Source organism: Falco cherrug, chromosome 3 (assembly GCF_023634085.1).
Source record: "Falco cherrug isolate bFalChe1 chromosome 3, bFalChe1.pri, whole genome shotgun sequence".
Classification (NCBI taxonomy): domain Eukaryota; kingdom Metazoa; phylum Chordata; class Aves; order Falconiformes; family Falconidae; genus Falco; species Falco cherrug.
This window is the reverse complement of record NC_073699.1, coordinates 113321106-113349067: the sequence shown is the minus strand read 5'-3', so window position 1 is coordinate 113349067 and position 27962 is coordinate 113321106. Positions and strand designations below refer to the sequence as shown.

General features: G+C 51.8%; 1 protein-coding gene across 2 annotated transcripts in view; it reads right to left on the bottom strand.

The window, feature by feature from the left end:
* CASZ1 (castor zinc finger 1) overlaps positions 1–27962 on the bottom strand; it is a 208143-nt gene that overhangs the window by 101431 nt on the left and 78750 nt on the right. Inside the window, exon 3 of one of the 2 annotated variants that reach the window (XM_027802274.2) lies at positions 9530–9615. In XM_027802274.2, the coding sequence (XP_027658075.2) occupies positions 9530–9533 (4 nt within the window). In that variant the 5' untranslated portion in view covers positions 9534–9615. The remainder of the gene's footprint in view (positions 1–9529; positions 9616–27962) is intronic. The other variant, XM_027802272.2, reaches the window with a different exon arrangement.

Genomic DNA, 27962 nt, shown 5'->3' with positions numbered 1-27962 from the left:
TGGGATGTTCCAGAGGAGGGGGACGTAATCACCCTTCCCTGATAGCACGGGGAACTCTCTGAGTTCAGAAGCACCAGGCAGGCAAGCCCATCTCTAAACTGTTCTTTATTCAACAACCAAACCAAGCAGGCAAATGGGGAACCAACGAAACCTGTGCCTACAGATGCTCTCTTCCAGCCCTGCTTCTCCAGGGACCAACACGGCACAGCGACGTGTCGAGGGGCAATTAACTCTGTGAACAAGCAGTGGGAGGAGAAGTGAAGCTCAGCTCTTCAGTTACAATACCTGACCCTCCACAAGGCAGCGAGTGAGGATTTTCTGACACTGCTTTTATGCCAGAGAGCACTTTTGCGTGGTACCCTAAAGGGTTTATTCATGCGCTAACATAAACGAAGCCAGTTTCTAACGCATTTCACAGCTTTAACTAGGTGCTCAGGCTGCCCCGAACCAGGCCGATACTCGGTTTAATTTACTGGGCGCCCGAAAGTTGCCAGCAGGGAGTTGCCCGCAAACAGAACAACAACAAAAAAGTTAATGATCTGGGCTTTTTCTTTAATAAATAGGCAAACTGGCTGAGCCGGATTGTTGGCTGGGATTCATCTCCCCTTTATCACCCTGGAGCTTCTGTGACACATTCTCCAAATCATCAGCATTTTGCAATTTGAGGTCGTTACCAAATACTATTTTTTTGCCAAGGAAGGGAGAAAAATAAATTAATAATTAAGAAGCCCAAGCAGGGAGAGGCTGTGGGTTGGATGGCGCTGCCACCTCCGTGGGGATTGCTCAGGCACCTGGCAGCCCGCCCTGTGTGCACCTCGGTCGCCGGCTCACCCTGGAATGTGGTGCTGGCACCCAAGTGCTACTTGATTTTACTATGAATTAATCAAAGCCTCTTCTGCAAACGTCTAACACTAAATCACCACTGGCTGAGCTTCAAATGCAATTCCCCTGTTCCAGGGATTCGGCACAAGAAGATTACCAGCTCCAGGTGAAAAGCTGAAGGGGGTTTCCTCTCTGCACATCTACTGGTACTCCAAGGCATCAGCCTCTCCCAGCTGGAAGGAGAATAGATTTCCTGCAACTCTTCTGCTCACAGCAGGTAACCACACAGACATTCAAGATACGCTGGGATAAATCTGTCTGTGCTGCCTGACTAGACTGTACTTACACCAGAGAGGAATTTGACTTGACTGCGAGCCGATGCAGAAGTAGAAGACTGTATTTGTAGCTTGTGTGTGCCTGCACCCCTATGTTTGCATAGCTGTGGATGCCTCTACACACGTAAGGCCACGCAGAGATGTGAACCTGCGAAATCCTGCTTGGGTACAGCTGCCTACATGTCTGTGCACATGTATGTGCGCAGCCTCATGGCACTGTGTGAGCATGCAGCCACCCGTGTGCACAGGGGCTGCGCAGTCAGATGTTGGCATGGCTGTCCACAGCCAGAGGTACACAGAATTTCTCCGCGGGCATTCTTGCCATGTCTATGTCTGCATGCCTCACTTGTCTCCAAACTTGCAGTATGGGGCACCCTCCTCATCCCAGCCAGCCCCCCAGAAGGCGGTGTGCTGCCGCTGACACTCAGGATGGCAACAGCACATGTCCCCGCACCGCTCCAGAGACACAGCACTGCCCTGAGCCATCGGCGAGTTGTATTCCCCTCCACACTTTGCCTGTCTCAGAGCCCTCTCATATTTTCAGTGCTCACTAGACCGTGAATTCACCTTCATACCAGTTACAGGGTTATTTAGCTTCTCCTGACTCCGATAACCACCAAACTTTCACTGGCAGCTCAGCTTTCTCCCAGGAGACATGAAACACTCTCACCTGCCCACGGTGCCCCCACCCATGCACACCCACCTGGAGCACAGGGGACAGATCCCCGAGCAGGATACAGTGCCTAGGGACATTGCTCACCCGCCAGTGACAGTCTCTTATCCCCACCCACATCTACACTGTGAGAAAGAGCAACAGAGCAGAAGAGTTAAAAACCGAATAGAGAGGGTGAAACCGAGGAAAGGGGGACAGAGAGGGAGAGAGAGAGGGGGGAAAAGGGTGATAAAGCAAACCCAGTACAAACAGAGGAGGAAGGACCCCCAAGACAAGACAGGAAGGAGCAGGGGAGGGAGGCAGGAAGAGCGCAGGGATGTACTGTGGTATTTTGCCCCTGCACACCCCACAGAGCAACACTGAGCACTTGACACTAACATATTCTACAGCTCTCCCTCTCCCTGAAATCTCAGGGATCAACCAGGCAGCCTCCGCGCAGCAGCCGGACTAGCTGTGCGTGGGCTGGAACACTGCTGAAGAATGATGAGGACAATCTGCCTGGATGGGAAACATGGGGCTTCCTACCAGGGTGCCCAAAGGCCGTGGGAGTGCAGAAAACCCCAAATGAGAGGGTGAAACCTCCATGCAGGGCCATGCACAAAGGCGGCCAGCAGCCCATCCCTCTTACTGACCCCCCCATCATGAGGAAACCCTCTCTGCTGTCCTTTGCTGGCCCAGTCTCACCTCTGCCACCCACCCTCCCGCTGGTTTGGAGGCATCTTTGCCTGTTTCCCCTGCTGCAGACCTATAAGGCACCTTTTTTCCAGCTCTCCCTTCCACTGCCACAGCACCCGTCTCTTGGCATCATGTCTTTTGCCCAAGGCCTTGCTGCTCACCCCTGGCCACGTGGGCTTGCTCCTTGGTCTCCTGGGCTTTCCCATTCTGACTGAACAGTTCCCAGCTGAAGCAAGTGCTGCAGCGACATTTCACGCTGAAACCAAGCATGTGCTGACAGCGAGTGGCATCCCCAGGAGCTCCTTCCTGGCCCCCAGGGCTGTGCACAGCCAGACACAGCTGATGAGGTGCACAAGCCACTGCACAACTTGTGATGCCTCTTCCCATCCATGCCACCCCCCCGGGGTCTGGCCCAAGCTGTGCCTGCAGCAATTCACCCTTCCTACCCAACCCACTGTGGGTGTCCCCACCTCTTGTCCCCCACAGTCCCCTGGAACAGCTTGGCCCCCTATCCCAGGGGACAAAATCCCCCCATCCTTTGGCCCAGGGATTTCAATCCTCTGCTGCTATAATAAAGAGCTCAAAGTGGGCACTTCGGTATCTTACCACATCTAGGATAAAACTCAGACATGACTCCTCCACTGCACAGGGTGTGCACAGGTGCAGGTCTGCACATATTAAATGGAATAGCATGGATGTGGGAAGGGAACTGGGGGGGGACAGGGCTGCTCTTGCCCCTGAGGCAGCTGGAGCTATCCTAACACCAGAGACCACAGTACAGAAGGAACTGCAAGTGCCCAAAGGGACGAGAACAGGAGGGACCAAAGCAGTAGCTCTGGCACAAGCTTGTCACAGCCACTTTCCCCTGTCCTCAGGCTTCCTCGGGATGGTTCCTACTGCTGGAGTTTCTGCTGGATTTGCGTGGCTGCCCTGAGAAGGCAGATCTGGGGAAACATGGCAGAGACACCCCCGTTGCCTCACCTGCCCCAGGAACACGCCCCAGCCTCCTGCTTTCCCCATATCGCCATTAAAAAAAAGCTCTGTGCAAACAATAGATCAATAGAGCCCCGCCTCTTCGGAAGGAAAACAAACACCCGGATCACCGCAAATTAGAGAATGTTTCGCTTCACTTCATCCAAACAGGCTGACAATTTTTTTGGGTTGTTGCCACAGCGACAGAATAACACAGCGTTCAGCCTGTTGCAGAACAATCAATTAAGTTAATGCCTCCGAGTGCCTGTTTACTCTTCCATTTAGGAGGTGCTGCTCTTGCTCACTCTCTTTCTCTCCTGCTTGTTTTAAATTTCTCATCCTTTGCTTCCTGCTCCTATTTCTTCTCTATTTTACCTAAAGTCCCTCCCTTCAACTACCTCCTGGCTTGTAAGGAGCCTCCCGCTTTTTGGAAAGATCACCTGGAATAAAGTTTTTTCCTCTGACTCCTGTCATTTATCCTTTCTTCCTGGAAAAACAATGAGAGACTGGGGATTTACCTTCACTTTTCATGATACAGCCCTGTCCCCTCTTCCCGGTGTGCCCAGGAACTTGCAAAGTTTCTAAATGCCAGCTCCAAACATCCGCAGGGCAGAGTGGACCACTTTCTAAAGAGGCAGAAGTAACTCTGCTTTTAACAAGATTATGTGACTCTTGCGCTAAAGACCTATGAAGTGATCAGAAACCCTTCCACTATTGCTATTTTTTACACTATGAGCCATAACCATAAATGAAGACTCATCTTGTGCTAAATGCTGCTTAAAACGGAGAACTATAAAAGGGCCTCCCATGGGTCTAGGTCTCATTCTACAGTCCACGTTGAATGAAACTTCTAAATATGTGCTTAAATGACTTTGACTTCAGCAAAACTCAACCTGGTGCTCAAAGCGTTTTGCTGAAATGTAGCCTAAACTGGGATACTTCAAAGTGTGCACCACTGCCAGCAGATCATGGCAGATCCACCACTGCAGTCCTTTAAAATAAAACGAACACCAAAACACCCCTTGGCTCTGTCCCTGACCGCCAGCGGTTTGTGCCAGGCCTTCAACAGACTTGCATGCTCTTGCCACTGATCTTGTAGGTTTATTTCCTGCTTTGCAGCCAGCGTGAGCGGTGACACTTGGCCGTGTAGCTTCACTGCCTGTCTGCAGCCACTTTCCCATCCTTGCCCAGCGAGCACAGATAACAACCCTGGGTCTCCCCGCAGCCCTCCTGCAGGCTACAAGGCATGCTACAGAGTGCCAAAATCACAGCTCTGCCATCCTGGGCGGGAAATAAGGTACCAGGGAGTGAAAGGATTTATCCAAGGCCAAGCCTGAGATACAATGCAGGCCTTCTGTCTCCTGATCTCTCTGCACCCTGGTGCTGTCCTCCTCATGAGCACAATATTCCTATGCTTTCATCTTTGAAGCCCCAGGAAAAGTGTCCACCTCCCTCACGTCATACACTGAAATTAAAGGCAAAGGCAAGCATGATGTGAAAACATGCAGATTCCATGATATTGTCTCATCCTGCTACTAGCAACAAGTGTCTAAATGTAGAGTGTACATTAATGTAGTATTGGAGAGATGGAACAAAACCGCAGACGGAGCAGATGGGGGAGAGGGGGACTCAAACACAAAGAAAAATTACAGGAGTAAGGTCAAATACGGCATCTCCCCTCTGCTTCCCAAGCTGAATCCTTTTCAAAGAACTCCCTCCTCCCAAGCTAACACTACCGCCCTGCTGGCTGCGGAGCAGCGAGGCCGGGGGCTGTGCAGGCTGCAGGACGGCCGTGCCAGCCAGGCCTTGCTGGGCGCACCCCTTCGCCCCCTCCCCGAGAAGAAGTTATCAGCAGAACCTGTCGGAGCAGGGGCTCGTTGACTGCTCCCTGTCCATTACAGCCCAGATTATAAGCATATTGCACAGAGCTCTCTGCACGGTGCTGGGGAAATCCAATACGCTGAAAGGTTAATGCAATCAATTAGGGTGACAAGGAAGTAGAGTAAAGCCTTCTGAGTAGATGAAAGCGAGAGAGAGATGGAGACAGAGAAAAGCAAAGGGAAGCAGGGGACGGGGGCGGGGGGAGGTGGGAAGGAGCAAAGAAAGGAGTGGGAGGAGGAGGAAGATGGTATACAGGGCTTGTGTTGTAGACCACAGGGCACTGGTGTGGCCAAGGGCACCGTCCTGCCCCAGCATTGACGGGGCAGTGTGATCCACAGGGGCAAGGCAGGCCATGGATCCCCAAGGCAGCAGGCAGACCAGGACTCCCCCTTCTCAGCTCCTCCTGCCCTACCACAGCTGCCCAGGATGTCCTGCTGCCCGCCTGCTCCCTAGCACCGCTCACCTGGGGGAATGGCAGAACTCTCCCTGTGCCTTTGCTGCCCAGCTACCAAGAAGGGATGGAAGCAACTGCCTGTGTTTAGAGTTGCCATGCAAGGCCAAGGATCTCAGCAAGCCATGGGGAAGCACAAGGGGAGGAGAAATAGGGAACAGGAAGGACAGAGAGCTTCCTCTGGCTGTTCATACACTCTGTGCACAAGGAAAGTTGAAGATGAACATGTGGCAGCTCTTTGTAAACCTCCTAGCTAGACACCAGTCATGACCACTGGCCACTGGCCTGTACCTCTCCCCTGGTGTCATAAGGAATTTTTATTTTAGTGTGGCTGTGTGGAAGCTCAGCCCTGCCAGTCTTGGGAGCACGTGTAAAAGGTGAGATCTCCTCTCTCTTTCAGCTTCTCTCCACGTGTGCCAAGCTGGGCTGTCCTGCAAGGCCAGAGGACAAACCCCTGCCAAACCCCAGCTGCCGCAGGTTCGCCTCTGCCTGCAGACAGTCTGATGAGGATGCAGCGGCACTCAGCCCACCAGCACAGCATGGAGATCCCAGTGATCCCAGTGTCATTCTATAACGGGCATCCTGCTGCTCTGTCCTGCAGGGCACAGGCCTTTCCCTGGGGCATCCAGCTCAGGGGAGAGCCCTGTCCTTCCCTCCGTCCCCCGAGGCACTGCAGGCTGGCTCAGCTCCTGCTCTCTGACCCCCCAAGCAGCGCAGTACTTCATTAACCTGGGCTGACAGGTCAGCGAGTGCAGCCCCTTCCTACCACAGCTCCTGCTCACACACAGCTCGGCCTAGGAGAACGTGACACCAGCTCATTAGGACAAATTATTACTCTATAACCCCTGCCGCAATGTCCCTTAATATGCCTATTTAGCAAGAGACAAGTCCTGGTGGGCTCCTCGGCATTAAAACAACCTCACAAATCACCAGAGGCACAAGCACCATGATCCCTGCTTTTGGGGGCGGAGGCCAGGGCAGCTGCACCCCGGTGGGTGCTGGAGGGGTGCAGAGTCCTGTGCTGTTCTGCTGCAGACAAAACAAAACTCTTGGTGCACCAAGGGGGGATATTCTGCAAGCAAGGAGCTGCCATCTGACTGTGGCTCACCGTGCAGCCCAACATGTGCCCAAGTTTCAGTACAATGAGGTGATGTTCCCCAGTTGAAATCCAGTGCAAAAGTATTCTGGGATGCCCATTCAAACCGCTGGGCCTGCTTCACTCTTCCTTATCCCTGCCTGACTGCCCTCCAGCACTACCATCAGCATTCTGTTCCACATGAGACCTACAAGATTCAAATGTATCCCATTTCCCTGTGATGTCTGTGAAGTCAGTGCCTGGCTTCACAAATTTGTCTGCAACACCACCTGTACTTGCTAGCTCCTTTCAGGTTAACCAGCAAAGCCAAAGAGCAAGTTCGGAAGCTGACGCTGTTGGCAGGCATCGTGTGCTGCCTCCCCACAAAAGGCTGCGCTGAATTTTGGGGGATTAAGCCCATTACACATGAAAGCAGTCAGCTTGCACCTTGTGGGGAGAACAGGACTGCAGGCTGCCTGGGGCTAATCCAAGAGATTACAGAACCTCCGCAATTTTGGACACAGTGAGTGAGATATCACAGGGAAGACAGAAACGCGGGCAAATGTCAGAGGAAGGCTGCTACTGAACAGAAACAGGGAGCATGAGGAAAAGGAAAAGGGAGAGGGAAAAGGGAGAAAGAAAACAGTGATTCATATAACAGCACCAAAGGGGAAGGGGGGGGGGGGGGGAGGGGAGGGGCAGCAGTGCCATACCAGGCAGTGGAAAGTGAGGAAGAAAAGTAATGGAAAGAAGAAAGGGTGCAAAGTGTGTGATGCTGGGCACCGAGAAGGGCAGAACGAGTGCAAATGGACACAGAAATGAGGGACCTGAGAGAAAAAGAGAGGGAGGGTGGGAGGAAAAGGAGGAGAAAAGAGCAAGAATAGCCACGCAGTGAGGAGCACGCGGGCAAGGCAGAGCGCTGTAACCAGGGTTGTGAAGCATGAAAAGGGAAGAATCCGCCTGTTCCTTTCAGCGCTTGGAGCATGGCACTCGGTGGTGACCTACACTGTGCCCGGCTGTGATCACGTTTTCAGGGCCACTGCCTGCCGATCCCAAACAATGATGGGGAGCCTTTGAAGTCAGAGAAAGAAGCCGCAATGTGAACTGGGGACTTTCTTTTTTTTTTCTTTTTTTTCCCCCCATTTTTTTAAGGGCCAGTGGAAGGAGGGAGGAAAAGGAAGGGCTGAAGTGGTGGGGGGAAGGTTGGAGGAGAGGTTGCAAGGACAAAACAGAGAGTTGCTCTCGGTGGGGTGCCCCGAAATGAGAGAGACAAAAAGAAAACAAACAGTTTATGAGTAGGGCACATGCTGCCTGTGTCTGCATGCCCTGCGCTGCTGGCCCCCTGTGCTCCCAGGGAGGCTTCTGTTCCCCAGCAATGATGGATGGACGCATAGGGCCATTCAGGCCTGCCATGTTACAGCAGCGGTATTTACATAACACTGGCCTTCCACCGGTCACCTCTGACACTGCCCAGCCCGGCTTGGGGCCCCCTCCCACCCCAGCCAGCCTGGGCCCCTCTGATACCACTTGGACTCAAGCCCATGAGCTCCCTGACGCTGGGCTCAGGGGTCCCCACTACTGCAGGGATGCTCTGAGCACAGGCACACCGCAGTGAGTGCTCCCAGCACCTCTGAGGGGATGTCTCACTGAGCAGAGCACCCCCTCCCCTCCCCACCACCACTGCCACTCCTGCCCTGGCCTGGTCTCAGATTTGCCTTGGTGCCTGGGGAGGGCAAGGAGCAAAGGGAGAAGTGAGACTTGGCGGCACTGCAGAGGGTACAGTGCAGAGACGGAAGAGAGTGGGAGCTCTTTGGGTGATACATAAGGGAGCCCTGTGGTCCCCCTGGGGCCACGAGGAAGAGGCAAGGGCAGCAGGAACTGCCTTGGTGTGGCACGGACTTCTCCATAACCATCACCTGAGGTGACATAGGGACCTTCTTACCCAGCACATGGAGACAAGGCTTTTAAGAGAGGCAGTAATTTTTCATTTCCTTGGGCTCTAGGCCTCTAACTCTTATCGGGCATGGACTAAGTGACCGTCCAGATCTAGGAGGCTGTGAAGATGGCGGGTTTTTTGCAGTAACATAGACCATGAGGGTCTAGGTAAAAGGAAAATCCAGATAAGTCAGGATTCTGCTGGAGACACAGAGCTGCTTCCACCCTACCTGCATGGTGCTAGCAGCAGCCTGAATAGCTAAAAATGTGCCAGAGGAGGAAAGCATGTACATCACCATCTTAAATTACATGAACTGAGCTCAGCAAAACTTCACAGTAGATGGAGACTGCATCCTATTCAGTGAAAGGACCTTATTGATCTCCCACTAGCCCACATGGATGAAGACAAAGCAGTACTCTCCTTGTTAAAGCCCTTACACTATTTTTTATCTGTAAAGACAGAGGCAGTAGAGAAGGTATACAAGAAAACCCACAGTGACAAAACCAGTTGCCCAGAACAACTAGTGTACAAAGACAAAGACAGTATTAGGACACACATAGGCCATGTCTGCATTAGACCTTCTTCTGTTTTCACCTCTATAACAGTCCAAACCCCGAAGTTCTAGTGCAGACACAGCCACAGTGAGCAGGCCATAAAGTGTGAGAGACACGCAGAGGAAAAGAGAACCCAGGAGGGTGTAGTGACATACCCATTGCAGTCTGAAGTCTCTCCTACCTTTCGGAGATTTCAAGACCAGGTTTCTTGCCTCGTTTTTAGCTCTAAATTCACTTCATACTGGAAGGAAAAGAGAAAGGATCCAGTTAATACACAGGGCACACCTGACCACGAGCCAAGGCACAGACACTCACAAAAGCTGGGTGAGAACCCAGCTGCATGGGACATTCAGACTTCACACGGGAACAAAGTGCCTTCCTGCTCCTGGCTGCACCACGCCGTGCCATGCACACCACAAGACACAGCGCTTCACTGTGCACAAGACTCCTAACACGGGCTGGGAATAATTTAGCATAGAGAGAGCAGCTGTTACTGGCCTGAACCCTGCCTCCCAGGTACCACAGATAGCCCTCATGCTGGTCTGTACCATACTTTGCCCACACATCCAAGATGCCTTCTTCTCCACGCTAAATTTTTCCCTTTCCAATCTTCCCATTTCCTCTGCTGGCCCTCTCTCCCAGAGGTTCACCAGTGGGCTAACGCTGAGACCTCCCTTGCACAGCAACGGGGCACAAGGTGATGTGGTGCCACACTGGGTCCCAAGGCACTGAACCCCTTTATCCAGTCAACTATGTGTCTTCCTTCCTGGAGAATGCAGAACAAGGAGGAAAGAGAAAAGGGACCAGGAAAAAAAGTCACAGCAAAACACACGAAAAGTGAATTGAATTATTTAAAACCATATGTTCCAAAAATGTGACAGAGCATAAAAGCCGTGCTGTGAGACTTCTGGAGGGGGTGATCCTGCAGAGGCAGGGTGGGAGGAGAGCTCACAGGAGGGGGAGGACTGCTCCACAGCCAGCCAGCCAGCCAGCCAGGGACTTCCCTCTCCTGGAGCTGGAAGGTGGCTGGAAGCACAGGGTGATTTCGTGCACAATGGCAAGAGTGCTTGGCCCATTCCTGCAGTCTCGGTTTTGCCACCCTGCCGAAACAGCCATCACAACTGCCTGAGATACGGCAGCAAAATGAAAAACTGGCCCGAGGTCACACACAGTGAGCCCTGCTTGAATCCAGGAGCCCCAACCATCTGTATCAAGCTCTGGCTCACAGCATGCCTCCCTCTCCAGGCTGCAGCAGTGTGTGCTGCGACTCCGACTCAGCCACTTGTAGGGGTTCAGCTTTAGCCCCTCAGAGAGCAAAAGTGAGAGGGACTTGGCTCTGGGGACTCTGTGCTGCCACTGTGGTTTGCCCCTGTGTTGTGGGGCCCTGGTGCACCATGTGTGTGGATGGCCTCCTCCCATCACTCACACTCCACCACTGCCTGCATGCTGCGCCAAAGATAGATGCCTGGTGTTGGCTGGGACCCAGAGTGGGAAGGAGCTGGTGAGATATCCCAGATGGATGGATGGACACGGGGCACAGGGAGCCCCTCGGGTGAGGAAGACGCATAACCAGCCTGGCTCCTTCCTTTCACACTCAAATTCTGGTGCTAACAAGGCTGAGGGCATGACTGGAGTAACAGCTCCCCCACTTGAGGTCCCTTCTCCCACCCTGGCACCCTCTGTCCTTCTGGCACTCTCATCCTCTCTCCCACCTTTTTCTTCCCTTTGTTCTCCCTTTCTTCCTTGCTCTTTCCATCGCTTTCTCTGCCATTCTGTCACGCTCTTTTTTTCTCTCCTTCCCTTTTGTTCTCTCCCCCTTTCCTGAGCTCTCTGCCTGTAACTCTCTCTGCCTTCCTGGCTTCACTCCCTCGCCCCTGTGCACAGTCAATTCTTGGGTCTGAGTTTTTAATTGTTTTTTTTACTCCCCTTCTTTCAGCTGCAGCTTATCAATGATGCAAGAGGAATAACGCCAATTTACTTAGAATGTGTAATCCCCAAATCAGATTGGGGGATTGTATGAGGCAATATGACCTTGCATATGTCTCCATTAAAGCCAGCCAGGCCTCCTCTTGTATTCTGTGTTCCCAGTACATATTTAGACAGATAACGCTAATTGTACTTGACATGTCCTCTTAAGGATGGACTCTTCCCTCCCCCAGCTCTGCCTGCTTCCCTGCCTGACAATGCGCCAGAGCAGAGCCCGCTCGCTTGCAGTGTGGCATGGCACGGCACCTGCGGGGCTGGCCAGCCGGGTGGGCGCCCAGCACAGCCCGTGCGCCCAGCTCCGCTGTGAGAGCACCGGCCGTCCTCCCCGGCACTGCACTCCTCCATGCAGGAAGCCAGGCTGGCCAGCACCGACAGGGTGAGGAGCAGGGGGAGCATTGCTGGGACACAGTTAATCTGAGATTACATGCTGTTACTGTGACAATCTTGGATTCTCCAGAAAAATGAGCAACGTGTTGCCACCTCTTGAAGCCATGGTTGCCACCTCACCCTGTCCCTCTTCCCGCTTACCACACTGCCAGCCCTCCTCCTCTTCCCACCTTGCCCCTGCCTCCTTGCCCTCCTCTGGGGGACTTCCCCTGTTACGTGCTCCAGCCCGCTCCTCTGCTTCGGGAGACCAAGTGCTGGTTCTTTCCCCTGAGTCAGAGGCAGAAGAACCTTTTGGGGACAGGCCCCAGCCATGACACAATACCCATCACCAGCAAGTAAAAAGCTCCAAAGCGGTCAGACAAAAAGAAGAGACTTGCTCGCCATTACCATCTTCAAAGCTTCCCTCCTTTCCAAGGAAGTGCGTCCCCCCAGCTCCACCTCTCGGCTCCAACATCTGAGCATAAAGCTCTTCAGACAATTATTTGTATCTGGCTACTGGCCTGTGGATCCCAGCTCCAGCTTCTAGGGAACGTTGTGAAGAAATCACAGAATCACAGAACAGTTTGTGTCTGAAGGAACATTTAAAGGTCACCAAGTCCAATCCCCTGCAGTGAGCAGGGACATCTTCAACTTCATCAAGTTGCTCAGAGCCCCATCCAACCTGACCTTGAACATTTCCAGGGATGGGGCATCTACCGTCTCTCTGGGCAACCTCTGCCAGTGTCCTACCACCTTCATTGAAAAAAATATCTTCTTTATATCTTGTCTAAATCTACCCTCTTTTAGTTTAAAACCATTACCCGTTATCCTACCACAACAGGCCCTACTGAAAAGTTTGTCCCCATCTTTCTTATAAGACCCTTTTAAGTACTGAAAGGCTGCCTCTTCGCTGTGCCTGACTGTACATCACTGCTCCAGAGCTGACAAGCAGGATGCAGGATGAGGAGGGAAGCTTATTCCAAGGAAACCAATGGATCCAAACTCTTCACCAAAGTGGACTCAGACTTTTTTTTTCCCCTTGATACAACATCCTAATTCGACTTTTTCAGTATCTTTCCTTCAACAACCTTTTTTCCGTCCTCCCCTTCCTACCCGGCAACTGCGCATTTATTAATTCATGAGGCACTAATTAGTTCTTTGTTTAATTTTGTGTTAAACAGACTGACCGGAATGATAACGACTTGCAGCGTTGCATTACGGTCCCCAACCGCCCCTGTTTTCTGACAACAAGGGAGCGCAGTGAGACTGGCGTGATGAACCCCAATTCCCACTCCAGTTGCACTTCATTAAGTCAAAATGTGACAAGAAGCTTAGAGAGCAACTTTCAGATCGGATCGCACATAACAATTGGGCAGGAAACTTTCCGAGGGGGAAGCGGGAGAGGCACTCGCAGTGAAGGCTGGCACCACACACAATTCCCTGGCGTGCCTGCCTTAAAGGAGCCGGCTCGGGCTGTCGGCCGAGGCAGGACTGAGGGCACGTGCTGGCAGCGAGGACTGCCAGGGGAAGAAGAGGAGAGGAAGGGCGGCAAGCCAAGCCAATTGCATGGCAGGGCAGGAGGCATCACTGCTTTCTGCTCCCCTCGCTTTCATTTGCACCAATGGGTTGTGTTGTCAGCCTGTGGGGTGTGCAAACAAGGACCCCAGGCAGGATAACCCTTCAGCGAGTCACTCTGGGAACTCTGAGGGCATCTTTAGGCACCTTCAGCTCCATGCCTCAGTTTCCCTCCCATAGCTCTATGGTGAAACAACTGGTGATCCTCAGCTGCTCTTCAGTTGTAAGGAACTACAATAATAGAGTCCCCTAAACTGCAAAGGGCGAGATCAAATACTGGCACCCACATTGCTACAATGATTAGCGAGGAGGCAGGTCTGACAACAGGGAGAGCAGTGGCTACTCTCAGGGGGAAGGAGCTGTGCCTTCCTTTAACTTTGTACAGCGCCCGACGCTCCAGTGGCACTACCAACACCTGATCAGTCTAGTATCAGCAATAAACCTGGTAAGCAGCAAAGCAAGTGCCCCTCACCCTGAGCTCAGCTGTATGGGTGGGAATCCAGCACCACAGCGCTGCCGGTTCCTGAGCTCCCTGCCGAGTGCCGCAAGTGCCTCCCTTGTAGGAGCTGTGGCACAGGGTCTGGGCACACGGTCACACGCCTGGCCTGGCCCAAGCCTCACCCGGCAAATGAAGTCTGAGCGTGACTTACTCCTTGGCACCAGCCAACATGGGACTGACCAACAGACGACACTGGGAAAGCCATGTGAGGACTCTCTCTTGAGGTCACAGCAAGCCCAGGGAGTGACACTTGAGCTCTGTGTGCGCGCACAGCAGTATGTCCTGAACAGGGCAGGGGCAGTCGAGAAAGTACTGCGACCAAAGCCTCTGAGCCTCAGGGGACACCTACACAGCATCAGTCTCTACGTGCATTATCAGTATTTTCACCTGAGTGAGTTCTAAATGTATGAGTCTTTGGGGAAGGGGCCAGGCTGCAGCGAGGTATCACAGCATGGTGTTTGCCAGTACGCTCACAGCTGAACAACACACAGATCTGCCAGCAGACATGTTTGCACTGGCTTCCATCTTTCATGAATCTGGAATGCAGCAGGGACCTCTGTGACTGACAAAAAGGCTGTTCCTCCATGACAGAAATTCTAGGAAGACATCAGATCCCTCTGATTTCAGTTCTACACGTGCCCTGGATTCCATAAGAAGGCATAAGTAGCTATTAGCACTCAACTGGAGGGTTGGATTGGTGTCCAGAAAGGGCAAAAGCACCCATTAACACCTGAAGCAAGGACAACTGAGAAGGTCCAGAATTGCTGAGGACAAGAAATACCCACTACTGTCACCAGCCTGGCAAGCCTTCTTGGTTCTGAAGAAGGGCTGGAACATCCTGGCTGCTCTATAGATACAGTTGGGCCTTGTCATCTGCTGAGTAGATGTTTCAGAACAAAAGGCAGATACAAACCTCATCTCTTTCCAATGTGAGCCCAGCCTGGGCTCTGGGCCATGGACCCTGTCCAGGCGCTGATGCTGAGAGGAATGCCACTCACACCCTCTGTCAGGAGTGAGGGGATGGGATGGTGGCACAGAAATGTCCCCAGACTGGGCCAAGGCTGGCCTGTGCAGGGGGAGAAACTAGTGAGCCAAGGTGAGGAACCAGCACGACCAACCAGGCAGAGCGAGGGGCAGCTGAAGGACACCCCACGTTTGCTGGGACAGAGTCCTGCACAGTCTCACCACAGTCACACACAGTTATCATCTCCTACTGCTCTTGGGCTGCTCAGGGAAAGATGCATGGGCTGAAGGAGAGGGAAAGCTTGTGTTATCTCCTGTTTCCCCTTTCTCGCCTGCCATTACGAGGCAATGCCAGTAGCGCAATACAAACCAGCGACATCCACTGACTGTTAGGGCTACACAGTCGCCAGTGCTCTCAGCAAAGTTGTGGTGAAAATGAAGGCAAAAGGCATCCCGAATAGGTCATGGTCTGCCCCTTCTTCCTAAAACAACATGCTGAAATGTCCTAGACTCCATCCCCAATCCTCTTTAACCAGGAAAACTCTCCTGCCAGGATTACAGGCCCATTGCCCCCCCCCTCTCTTCCCCTCCATCTGGCTGGGAGCAGCCTGGGACCGAGCGCTCTTCCCAGCCCTGGGAGAACCCTGCAGTTTCTCTCTCATAAAAAAGAAAAATGGGAGCTATAAAAAAGGCAAAGAAAAGAAAAGCAAAGCAAAGGGAAATCACTGCGAAGGAAGAAAAGAGCAAAGCCCCCCTTCCCTTCCCACCCCTTCCCCATTACCTGCCTTTTAGCACTGGGTAGAGCCGCCTGCTTCATTGCTGCCAAGGTCTCCCCCTCGGCACAGCACTCCCCAGGGAAACCCTGCCCTGCCTCTCACCCTTTCCCCCTCTGCTCAGACCTGTTGAGCAGAGCCCAGTCCAGCTCAATAAGGCGACGCAGAAAGAAGGAGGAAAACTGGTGCTGGGCAGTAGAAAAGGACAGTGGCCATCCTGGAGGGAATCCTGCATCTCAGCGCTTGTTGGTCACCTCTGGAGTGCTGGAGTCAGGCACGGGACAGAGGGATGGGAGACAGCAGCAGCTCTGCTCATCCCAGTCCACTGCCAGTCCCAGCTTCCCAGCACTGATGGCACCCAGGACCAGGAAAGGCCCTGGCCCCCCACCTTGCAGCACAGCCACAGCACTGCCAAGCACAGCAGGAGACGGGGGGCCGAGGGAGGCTCCCAAGGAGCTCACCTCCCGCCCTGACATCTGTAAAGCACAGCAGTCCCCAAACTTGGCATTCACAGCCCTGGGCTGGCTCCTGCTAATTTGCTGTCAGGCTGCCTAAGCAAACCAATTAAAACTAATCATTAATTATAAAAAAGAGAGAGAGAAAAAGACCCTGCACAAATGGAGCACTGGAAAGGGCATGGGGAAAAAAAGGACAGGAGGGAGCAGAGTGAAAGAAGAGAGCTTGAGAAGGGGAGGGGGGTGAAGAAAAGGGCTTTAAAATCCTCAGCACAGTGCCTCGGATGAAGGTAGCAGAAGGGTAAGTGGTGTCCCAGGGAAGGGTGGGGAGAGGCAGAGGTGACAGAAGCAGGGGGGACCTGAGGGCAAAGCCACAGTGCCAAGGATGGCAAGGCACATAGCACCCAGGTCCTGCTGTGGTGGGACCTGACACCACATACATAGCCATGTGGCTGGCTCCACGCTCCATCCACCGTCCCAGCCCTGGCAGGCCCCTACCAAACCCAGAGGGGCATCAGCTGCAGTTCAGCAGAGGAGCGGGCGCTTGCCAGCCTACGGAGATGAGCGCAGAGGAGGAGGAGGGTGCAGGGGGAGCAGAGCAAGTGAGGAGGGCACAGCCGGGGACGTGCATCAGGACTCAGGAGCGCTGTCTCTCCATGTCAGGGCTCCCGGCTCTCTTGGAGCAAATGCTTTAGATGGGGATGAAAAATGGGGCATTTATGAAAAGCCCCTGATTATGCGGATTTGGCTGGGGCCCTGGCTCAATCGCTGTCGCTCCCGCTGGCTCCCCACGAGCTCCAGCGGCAGAGAACCCCAGCAGCTGTCAGCGCAGCCAGCATGCCCCCGCCGCCGCCGCCCCCGCACCACCGTTTTGTTCCCCAGACCCACACACACGCACGCTTCCCAACGCCCCTTTTGAAGAGCCTCAGGCCCATGTCGGGCTGGCGGATGGCGGAGAGGTGGGGGCAGTGCCATGGAAACGGGCCCTTTCCTGGGGAAACGCGCTGCCGGCCCCCCCTCCTCGTCCCGGGTGCCCCCTTTGAGGAGCTGTCAGGACCCTGAGTGAGTGTCACACGACCCAAGGACCAGGCGTGACCAAGCCTATTTTCTGCCTCAAATTTGATTGATTAAAAAACTTTTTAGGAAAACCATGTTAAAAGACAAAAAAAGAAAAAAGAGGAAAGAAAAAAATTAAACAGAAAGGGACAAGGGGGTGGGGGAAAAGGGAAAGGCCTCTGTGCTGGGTTTCCCTGGCAATAGCACCAGGGGACAAGTGTCAGAGGCAGATAAACAGCATAACCAGGCCGAAAATAAAGGTCAAAGGAAGCATGAAACTTAACACAACAGTGATTAAGATAATGATGAAGCAGGGGACCCCAGAAAAAAAAAAAAGTGTGACACACAGAAACATACATATACACTCCAAGTGGTGGCCCAAGAGACCTGGTATGTGGGAAGAGGTGACGGGGCTTGCTAGGCCCTGGGGGTACCTAGACAAGAGTGGTAATGGAGGAAAAAACAAAGTGGAGGATTTGGGGAGAGAGGGTCTGTGGTTTCCCTGCAGGCTGGTTGCTGTAGGTCGAGCCTGCCCAACGCCAACAAGCCCCCAGAGCCAAGGGGCTCCCTCCTTAACATAGGCACTCTGTCCCAGCCAAGCAGTGCTTGAATTTGCAACCAAATTCCTCAAAAGAATTTCCCTGACAGTGGGAGGAAAGCCCGAGTGGGTGTGAAGCAGGGAGGCCCTGCTGACACCGACAGAGCTGTGCTGGTTTATGCTGGCCTGGGATCTGGCTCTTTGCCTTTAAGCAACTGGTATAAAAAGCCTCAGAGATGCCAAGGGGGAAGGATACTGGTCGGATCTCCCTGCCCACCTCCTCTCCCTTGCCAAGGCTAATACTGCAGAAAAAAGCACAGAACGGCTGAAGGATTCAGAAAGCAGGTCCAAGAATGTCATACCCTTCACTATTTACCTACTCCATCTCAAAACCTCTAAGCTGATCTCACATTTCTGGAGCCCAGATTATGTCTTTCAATTGCCTGGGACTGGCTATGTTACTATCGCCAAGAGGCAGCAAAGAAATTGCAAATTGTTCACCAACTTCTTCCTCTGTGAGTCCAGGACTTTCAGGCTTGTGCAATAGAAAGCGTGGAAACAAAAAGCTTTCCACCTTTTCTGCACTGGCTGTAACTTTTCCCACTCAGAGTAACTCTGAACCCCTGGAAAGTGTCCCTGGTCTGCCTTTTCGGGCATGCCAGAGCCCTGCCACAGAGCCATCTTTAGGGGTTCGGGTGGAAAGGGCCAGGGAAGATGCATGCAGCCAGCACTGCACTTCACGGTCCCTTGCACTTCGCCCCAGTGTAAGGAACCACCACCTCACCCACCTCCTCAAGTTTGCACAAGTAGCTCAAATATGCACGCAACACTGGTCGGAAAAAGGACTGTTCTTCCTGCCACATATCTTGAGGGAAGTAATTTTTTAAATGAAAATTTTCTTCTAAAAATGTAGTGTTTATCATGAGGAAGAGCAAAGAAATGTTTTCATAAGAAATGCTGAGAAAGTGATACATACGTGTTCATACACACACACAGGCACATGCTCTAAATTTCACTTCATCAGAAAGCTGTTTTCCATCAAATATATTTCAATGCAAAATTTCTAGCATCATATTCATGTGTCTTCCCCCTCCCCCATCATTTATATTCATGGTCTTTTGTAAAGAATGATTCAATTAAACCACCGATGTTCCTCGCTAGAAGAGTCTGAACAGTGAGAAGAACTCTCCAAAAGTAGAGCTGGGCCAGGCAAGGCTTTGCTGGACTGGAGAGGAGTCTGAGCATCCACCAAAGCTGTGCAGGTTAGAGGGGCTGGGACACCACTACCTCACACCTCTGGAAAAACAGCACATCTGAGAGTGTCAGCTCCAGCTATTAAAAAAAAAAGCCAATAAAAAATCACTGCTCCAATCCCCAACATTATTGGCTGAAAAATGCAATTTGAAAAATAATAATAGAAAACAAGGCCTTTTTAAATTTCATTTCTGAGCCATTACAGTCCACATTTTCATTCTTTTTTTTTTTTTTTTTTTAATCCTTGGTAATCAGAAGAGAGAGAACTGTGATTAAAAACTAAAAAACCCAAACAAATAATGAAAGCCAAAATTCTTATTTGGTCTCCTGCGTCCAGGAACACGGGCTTTAAGGGAAAACACCAAATGTCCTTAAGCAGAGGGTAAAAGGAGGGGTTGGCAATGTTATGTTTTGGTTAATGCCGTCATGAAATGTACAGAAAGTCTAAGATACCAAAGATACTTGTAAGCATATTCTTAGGTTTTCCTCCCTGCACATCTGATAACAAAGATTTAATGCACGCTCAGATGTGTGCACACAACCCTGAAATGGGATGAGCAAACTAGTGTTGGGGTGAGTGTGCGAAATTCCATTAAAGTGGAAATCCCTTCAGTGACGGAGCTGGTTCCATTTTACTTTCTGCCAGGAAAAACAATCCCATCTCTCAAAACATACAGTGGAACCTTGAGATTTTCTGCACAGATGTCAGATTGCTACTCAGCAATAATACCACTTTTATCAAAATCTTTTTTGCATTTTCCAATGAAAATAATACTCTGCATTTCAAAAAGCTTTGTGAGCAAAGATCAGTTTAACTTTCCAACATGCTTAAACTGATTTTTCTTGTTCAGAACGAATATCCAGCAACTTTGGCAACAAAACAAAATGAAAAAAGGAACATGCCAGATATGAAAAAGACCTGGATAAAGGAGTAGATACTTTTCCAGCAGCACATCTTCCCTCACCTCTCCTGGCAGCTTCAGCCCAGCAAGAGAGTAACTCTCTGACCGCTGCTGACAGCAGCACAGTTGGGTCCCCACTGGCAGGCAAAAAGCACCAGTCACTGGCACAGAGCAAAACACCAGTGCCTCAGCTGCCCAGCAGTGTGCCAGCAAGTCAGGATGGGTGCATGCTGTGGGCTTCCAGGCCACCAGGGCAACTGGCTCATGGGGAACATACTCTGACACATGTGTTCCTGTACATGCAGGACCAAATAATCGCACACACCTCAGAAATGTGTGTGGAGCACACAAAACTCCCTCGCCGTGGCCGATGAACTGTCAGGAGAACACAAGCAAAAGCTGCTTCTTGACAGCGAGTCATTTATATTTTAGCTTCGTTCCATTATCCTAACGAATCCTTCATCAGCAGATGCAATATTAACAGCAGAAAATCAGCTCATTACATCCGGGGGGATTTCATCAAGTTGACAATCATATATGCAGCTACCCGAGCCTGGAGAGGACAGTGCTCTCGTTATTTAGTTATCTTGGTTTCATCTTAGAGCCTTTTTCTTTCTTTCTTTTTGGGGGTGGGGGTTGATGATTAGGGGGTACTTCCCAAACAATTGCCAGACCCCAGAGCTGTTAGGATGCTGGTCCCTAGAGAGATGCACTCAGCTGGGAAATGCTCCAACCCATCCACAGTAGCTGCAGCTGTTAAAGGGGGAGAAAAACCCCTGACACAATTTGCAGACTCTGGAGCTTTGAGGGCATTTCTCTGTGGAGTTCAGACACCAGCAGGGGGGTTGCATCCTATACAGCTACTGCCTTGTGTCCAGGAACATCTGGAATGGCTGTTCTGGTCCTTCTGCTCCAGGCAGGATTCCTCACTCAGTGCTCTGAAGGGTCTCTCTCTGCAGGCATCCTGACCCAACTGCAGTGTCCCCAGAGGGATAAGATACATTTAAAGTCTTGGATTTTGTGATGACCTTCCCAGGCAAGTAACAGATGAGGCAGTCCAGATGAGCTGAAGGGGAGGAGAAGGGACTAACAGTGGGGGTTAAAGGATGACCTCAGAAGGTTGTGGGGCTCTTTTCTCTCCTGCCTTGTCTAGGGAGCATTAAATAACACAGCTGAGGAAGCTGGAGCACACTGTCAAGACACCTTTAGATGATGCACTAGAACATGGGTGAAATAATCCACAGATCATCTTGTGCAACACCTAGGTGAAAACTCTGAGTCTTTGTTCTTCTTCCCCTGCATATTCTTGCTTTAAAATTATGGGAATGGTTATGCACATTTCAGGGTTACTTCTAGTTTTCACAGTCATTCCAGGGGCTACAGGCTGAGAAGCCCTGCAGCAAAAAGGCAGTTTGGGTTCCCTCTGCTAACCAACCGCACAGCCAGACGAGGGCTGACAGGAGCTCCCCATGCCTGTGCACCGCACCAGACACACCAGCACCTCCCCAGGCAACTCAAGGTGGGACACTGAGCGCTCTCAGGGCTGCTAAAAACCAGCAACACTGTGAAGCATGTACCTCAGTGCCTGCACAGCTGGGGTCTGGCTAATACTGCCTGCAAAAGACCTTCCTGCTCTGCCTTCCCTACTAAGGCTCCTCCTCAATGACCAAAGCCAAGGAAGTCCTTGGCACCTCCAGTATGAAGAGTCACTGCCTGCAGCCTCAGGCCTCATTCCTGCCTACAAAGGCGCTTTTCTGCCCACCTTGTGACTCCCTGGAGGAACAAGGATCTCCTGCTGAGTTCTCGCTCACACATGGTGGGTGCCTTTGCCACCACGTCAAACAAAGCCTGGTGATTTAAGCTGGAGAGCCACAATCTGGCTTCCAGGACTTCCTCTCCATGACGAGATAAAGCTGGGGAGACCAGTATGGAACTGGATATGGACCATGGCAGATATCTGCTTTTGGACAAGCTTCTCTGCTGCTTATCCCCGATCACCCAACATAGCTGAAGGAAGAAGCTGAGCTCACACCTCCTCCTGCTTAGAGGGGGCTGGGATGGGCATTTTACATTTTCCCAGCAGGGCTGGATTTCTGCACAGCAAGGAATATGTTCCCGGGACGTCAACTCCAATCTCTACTGCACTCTGACAGACTGAAGCTCCAGTTTGTCCGACAACATCCCAAAGTGTAAGAAACTGGGGGCAGACTCTCTAATCAGGCTGTAGGACAAAGGCCCGGTCTGACCCTGTCACTTCCACTTACTCTTGCTGTCTGTCTTGCTCCCCCCACCCTCTCTGCATCCTCCCTCAGCTGCCCTCCCTTCCCTAACACATCTGGGCTAATCCTGCTCCTCCTGCGTCCAGCGCAAATCCTCCCCAGAGTAAACCAATCCTGGGAATTTTTATTAGATTATCAGGCTGCCAGCACAGTGCTGGCTGGACTAATCCTAATCAGGACCGATTTCTATTAGCCAGCTTCAGGGAGGAGCTGTGCTGTCCCAGCACCCCAGGCCCACACTGGGGGAGTCCGAGGCCTTTTAGCCCATTCTATGCAAATTTTCCCTTTAGAAAGGAACAAATTTAGTCCAGGATCACCAGCTGCAGAAAATACAAGGTTTGTGTGCAGGCTGCATGCACAGAGCAGCGCTGGGCAACCATGGGGCAAACTGTCCTCACTTCGTCACTGAGCTGCGAGGGAAGGCAAAGGGGTCCAGGTTCCACAGCCCCTCCAGCCCCAGCTCCTGGCTGGCACAGCCAGCAAGGGCCAGTTAGTGCCACATGGAAAGATGCTTTCTGGCAGGGCACACGAGCTTGCTGGGTAGCAGGCTGAGATGATGGGCTTATTTCAGACAAGAGGACAAGCAGCCACAGCTTGAGTGACCAGGACAGAGTTTGCCGTGCTGGCTGAGTCAGCGAGGTCTCCATGCCCCATTACCCATGCCCAAAGCAATCTACTCTCACTTCCCTCCCTATTTTATTAAAGCAAACTGTCTCTCAGGTATTTCTTCCCTAAACCCATCCCTGGCCCTGGAACTGACCTGACTGACAAGATTTGCTCTTTACTGGCCCATGGGCTGATGTTGGTGAAAGTTCTGCCACTGACTTAACAGGATTTGAGTCAAGCCACAACAACAGCTTGAGCAGGCAGTTCACAAGAAGGGTGTTGAGAAGAGAGTGCTGTGTCCCCTGCCTCTGTCCTCTTGTCCAATCCACCCGCTCTGTGCTGAAAGCACAACTATTAACAGCAGCCCCCAGGGGACTCCAACGCACTTCGGAGCGCAGCCAGCTGTGATGCAGCCGCTCTGCTACCGCAGCGCAGAGAGAGAAGTCAGACAAGGAGCACTCAGGAAAGCCTCTCTTCCCAAAAGTGACCTGGGATCTTTGAAATCTTCCAGCGAAGAGTGGTTATTTAAAACTCATTGCTGTTAAGCCTCTTCTAGACTTGTCTACTCAGCCCCTCACATGCACAATTCCACCACATTTACACTGCCTTCCAAAGGAGGATGAATTGCCTGTAGGACTGAAAGTCGAATGTCCCAAGAACCGTGGTTCTCTCTGACTCGGTGCGCAAGTGAACAGGCTGCCTTCCCATACAGTAGCTAGAGGGACAGCAATGCACTAGACAGGCCTTCAAGCAAGCCAAAAGATGCCCCAGGCCGAGACCAAGACCAAATGTGCTTTATATCCTTATGAGAAGCCCCAGAACGAGAGCTGAGAGCCACAGCCCTGCCTAGAGCTCGAGGTGCTGCCCCTCTGCAGCCAGCTTTGTGGAGGAGAAGCACCACACAACCCCAACAAGGGAAACAGACCTTCTAAAGCAGCAGCTCCACAGCCAGTGCCTCCAGATACTCCATGCTGCATCAACTCAGGACCTTGTTCTGTGCTCAGGGACATTAGCGTAAATCATGAGTAACTGTCCAGAACATCAGGCTGTAACTTAGAGCAGCTCAAGCCTTCTTTCTCCTTTCCGGCCAAGCTTACAGCACCAGTCTTACTCTGGTAGGTGGCAAGGTTTCCTAAGAGAGTTAACCAGATCCGGCTGGAATCAGAGCCTGCAGCAGGCTTCTTGATGACAGAGAGAAAAATGGGGGACTTGGCCCAAACCCTCTAGAAACCACATCAAAAAGAGACGTGGGTGAGAGCCAGGAACAGATGATCCAACTGTGAAAGAGCTTTGTGTGTGTATGTGTTTGTGTGTGTGCGTGCGTGCAAGCCGAGAAGAGAGGAAAAATCAAAAGAAAGAGAGAAAGGAAAGAGGAGGAGTAAGAATGAACAGAAGGATGGAAAGAAAAGGTGTAGAGGCACGAGATCAGGAAGGGACCAGAACTGTCACAATGTGTGTGGCCTGCTTGCAGGCACGCGATGAACAACAAAACATGGTAACAATATATAATAGATGGCATGTGTTAATGATAAACACAAATCAGGAGAAATACTGGGTTTGTCTCTAGCTCCTCCCAACTCGGACCTCAAAGTGCTACAGAAACATGGGGCCAGACTTGCTTCAGTAAGGCAGCGCAATTACTTTGACCTTGGTGGAGCCAGGGCAATGTGCATCCTTTGGAAAAACTGCATGCTCCTTCTTACTCTGCTGCAAACCTGGGTGCTGCTCTACTCCCGTGCATGGAGTGCTTTCAGAGGCAAGGAGAAGGCAGCAGATTTCCATGGGGGAGCTGGTAGAAAAGCTGTGGCTGGAGACCAGGAGGCTTGACTCCCAGTTCTGCAATTTAGCCACCAAATCAAGGTTTAGCCCATTTAGAAGCTAAGCAGCATAAACATTATACAGTGCTAGCAGGATGGGGTCATGCATCCCAGCCTCCTCACTCAGCACTGCCTTCCCTAAACCCATCAACAGCGGACTGAAGGGAAGATTTCTCAGACTCATTTTTGCCCTGACTGCAGGGGGTCCCCGCGATATGGTGGTCTGCAATAGTCTAAATCAGACTACGTATCTTCTCTGGGAGAGCAGCAGCTCACCCAAATTAGCCCTTCAACCAAGCCCACTCTCCCCCCAAGGTATGCCCACTGCCAGCAGGAGCACCAGAGTTAGCGCCAGCAGACATCCTCCCACAGCTCAGCAAGACACTGGGAGGACAGCAAGATCCAAGGGTGGATGGATATGCCCTGTCCTCCTGCAGCTGGATTACTAATCTGGGCTGGGACAGAGACCTAGTCTGGGTCTAATGGGGGTGTTCCTCATCCCAGCTGCGCGCTCCCTGCCAGTTCCATGCTGGTCTCATCTTTCTGCTGAAGGGATGCTTTGCAAAAGTCCCCTCTGCACCGTGCCTAATGACTCCATGAGACACCTCTCTTTTCCGCCTTGCTGCCTGTGCCTCCCACTTATATGATCTGGCAGGCGGACTCCAGGTAAAGGAGGTAAGACCCAGAGACCAGTCAAACCCAAACCTGTTGAGATCCATTGCCTGAGGGATGCAGAAAGAATACTAAGGCTTTTATATCCAAAGGCATGTATAATACACCAGATGTTGGCCAAAAATGCTTGAGTACCATAGGCAGAGGTGAAAGGGAAGATAAGACATGCAGCAAACTGGGGACAAGATAAGAAAAGGGAGTATGTGAGAGAGACAACTAGGTGAACACTGGGGACACCAAAAGATGAAATGAGATAAAACCAAGTTGCTTCTGTCCTTTGAAAGCGCCCTGGCCTCATGGTCTTGAGCAAGGACACTAATACACACCTGGCCTCACCATCCAGAGCGGCTGCTGTTGGGCAGGGAATGCCCAGCTCCACATCCCCTGGAAGCTGGGCCATGCCCAAAGGCAACCAGGGAAAGTTTAGACTTTCCTCCTCCCACTGCTTTTTTTTTTTCCTTTTTTTTTTTTTTTTTTTTTCCCAATTTATCAGCAGATTGTGTGGAGCCGAGTGGCGCTCGCCTCACCCTGCTAAATAAAGCTTTGGTATTTCTGATAAAGCCATCAAATTCCTTATCACGCTGACACAAAGAGCATTTAAAGAGACACACACACTCTCCACCACCCTCCACTTCCCAGTCCCAGGCGCCGCAGGGTAACCTTTCTGAGCTAAAATGAAAAGGGGGTGAGTGGGGGGAGGCAGCTCTTCAGAGCCGTGGATTTCCCAAGCACCAAGCCCACGTTGTGAGGGGACCTGGCCTGTTTAACCTTTACAGAGGGAGGCTGGGTTCTGTCAGGCTGTCCTGAATACTGGGACAGATTCAATAGCTCTGTGTAAATAATGCAAGCTGAGATGTGGCATCAATAGAAATGCCCTGCAACAAGAAGAATATCGATAGCCGGAAAATCCTATGAGGAGGATGGCAAACCCAAGTGTCTATAGGTGCTTTTAAACTAGGAGAAGGGGAAGAGAACCTCAGATTTTGGGCTGTCACGAAGACACAACTGGGCCTGCCATTGCCCCTTGGATGTGCTTTTCCTCATGGCGGCCTTGACAGGGTGCCGCAGCCTGGACCTTGGCACTGCCTCTCCCCTGCTACACCAGCCTGAAATCTGCCCCCGTCCCCTAAGCAGTGTGACAGCGGTGTGGGCAGCCGTCAGGAACCCCTGCTTCCCTCCCCGCAAACACAGCCCGGAGACATTCCCTCTCCTCTTTGCCACAGCGCAGGCTGTTGTTTAACCTTCAAATTTATTATTTTTAATTATTTTGATTTATAAAAGCGTGCGGCAGTTAAAACCACATTAAATAAACTCAGCGTTACGGCGCTTAACAAACACACATAACTTTGGACTTCTGAGGACTCCATAAAATAATCATCCGCCTGGAAGTTGCTGCAGCCGCCCGCCCGCGCCTGCCCCAGCGCGCTCCCGGCTGGCTGGGCTCCCCCGCCGCCACACACCCACAGCCACGCACGCTCCTCGCTGCTCCTGCCCAGCCCAAACGGGATCCACGCTGGCACGGCTCCACTGCCGCATGCAATCCCACTTTGTGCCCAGCCTTGGCCTCCTGGCCATACCACTCGCACCCAGCCTCTTCACCCTCCTTCTCCCCACTCCTCGTCCCCCTCCACAGTCCCTGAGCAGCTCTCCTTTCTAGCTTGGCTCTCTGCCCTTCTCTGAAAGGATATTTCAGTCTCTGACCTCCCCTTCCCAAAACACGTTTCATCCCATCTTACACACTGCTGAGATTTCAACAGAAGAGCTCATAATGTTTTGATACCATAAAAATCAAACACCATTAGGTCTCTGCTGACTTAGCTGGGTCTCATACTCTGCTTCAAATCCAGCTCTGAACACTAGCACCTCTCCTTGCTAAGCAAACAACTAGGCCTAGAGGAGATGAAGAAACAAGGAAAGAGAGGAAGGAGAAAAAGAACAAATAAAAAAGTGAGAACACTTGTCTGGTAAACTCCACACGGGATCCCACTGGGAAAGGTTGTTTTAGGACCTAATCCAGTGCTAACAAGATCTGTTTCCATTGCCTGTGCCCAAAACCTCTGCAACCAGCTGAACACTGAGGGCATGGGCTCTGCCTCCCAGCCCCTCTCCCCACCTGTGGACGGATCCCAGAGATGTGGAGAGCACACAGCATCCTCCTCCTCCTATCCGTCCCTTGCTTCCAGGAGCAATAAAACATGCTGACGCTTTTAAATCCCAATCACCTGCTGTTTCTCAGCGTGGCAGGGCCATCCCAAGGAACTCGGTGGGTGGCCCAAGACACACAAAGTTGAGGGAAGAGATTCTTGCTCCCCTGTTTCATTGGCATCTGCAGAAAAACATCAGTGATTTATACAGGAAGTAGGTGAAGAGCAATTATAATTGATTGGGAATCATTTCCTGATGGTGTCTGGGTATGATTGATGGTGCCGGCCGACTGCTAAAGGACAGCAGGCGCTGAAAAGAGACAATTTGTAGTTCCCGTCCACTGAGCTGAACACACCACAAACCACAAAACCCTCTTCTGCTAGAAACTCCTGCTCAGAGAGATGTGGCCCTCCCCAAACCAACCTGGCCCTCACGCCTGAGCTCTCTGCTTCTCCCACATAACCCCTTTCTTTGAGCTGGCTGACCCCATGCTCCAGCAGCACACCTCCCTGCCCCTTCTAGTTTTCAAGTTTTTTAAGAAATAAAGTATCTGTCCCAGTGCTGACATGTGGTGATTTGGATGGCTAAATCAGTGGAAAGACAGTGAAGTCACACATCTCAAGCGTCAGGTAGGGTGTTAGGGACGCAGGGACAGGTACGCAGCACACAGAGCCCCGGCACGTGGCTGTGCCGGCAGCATCT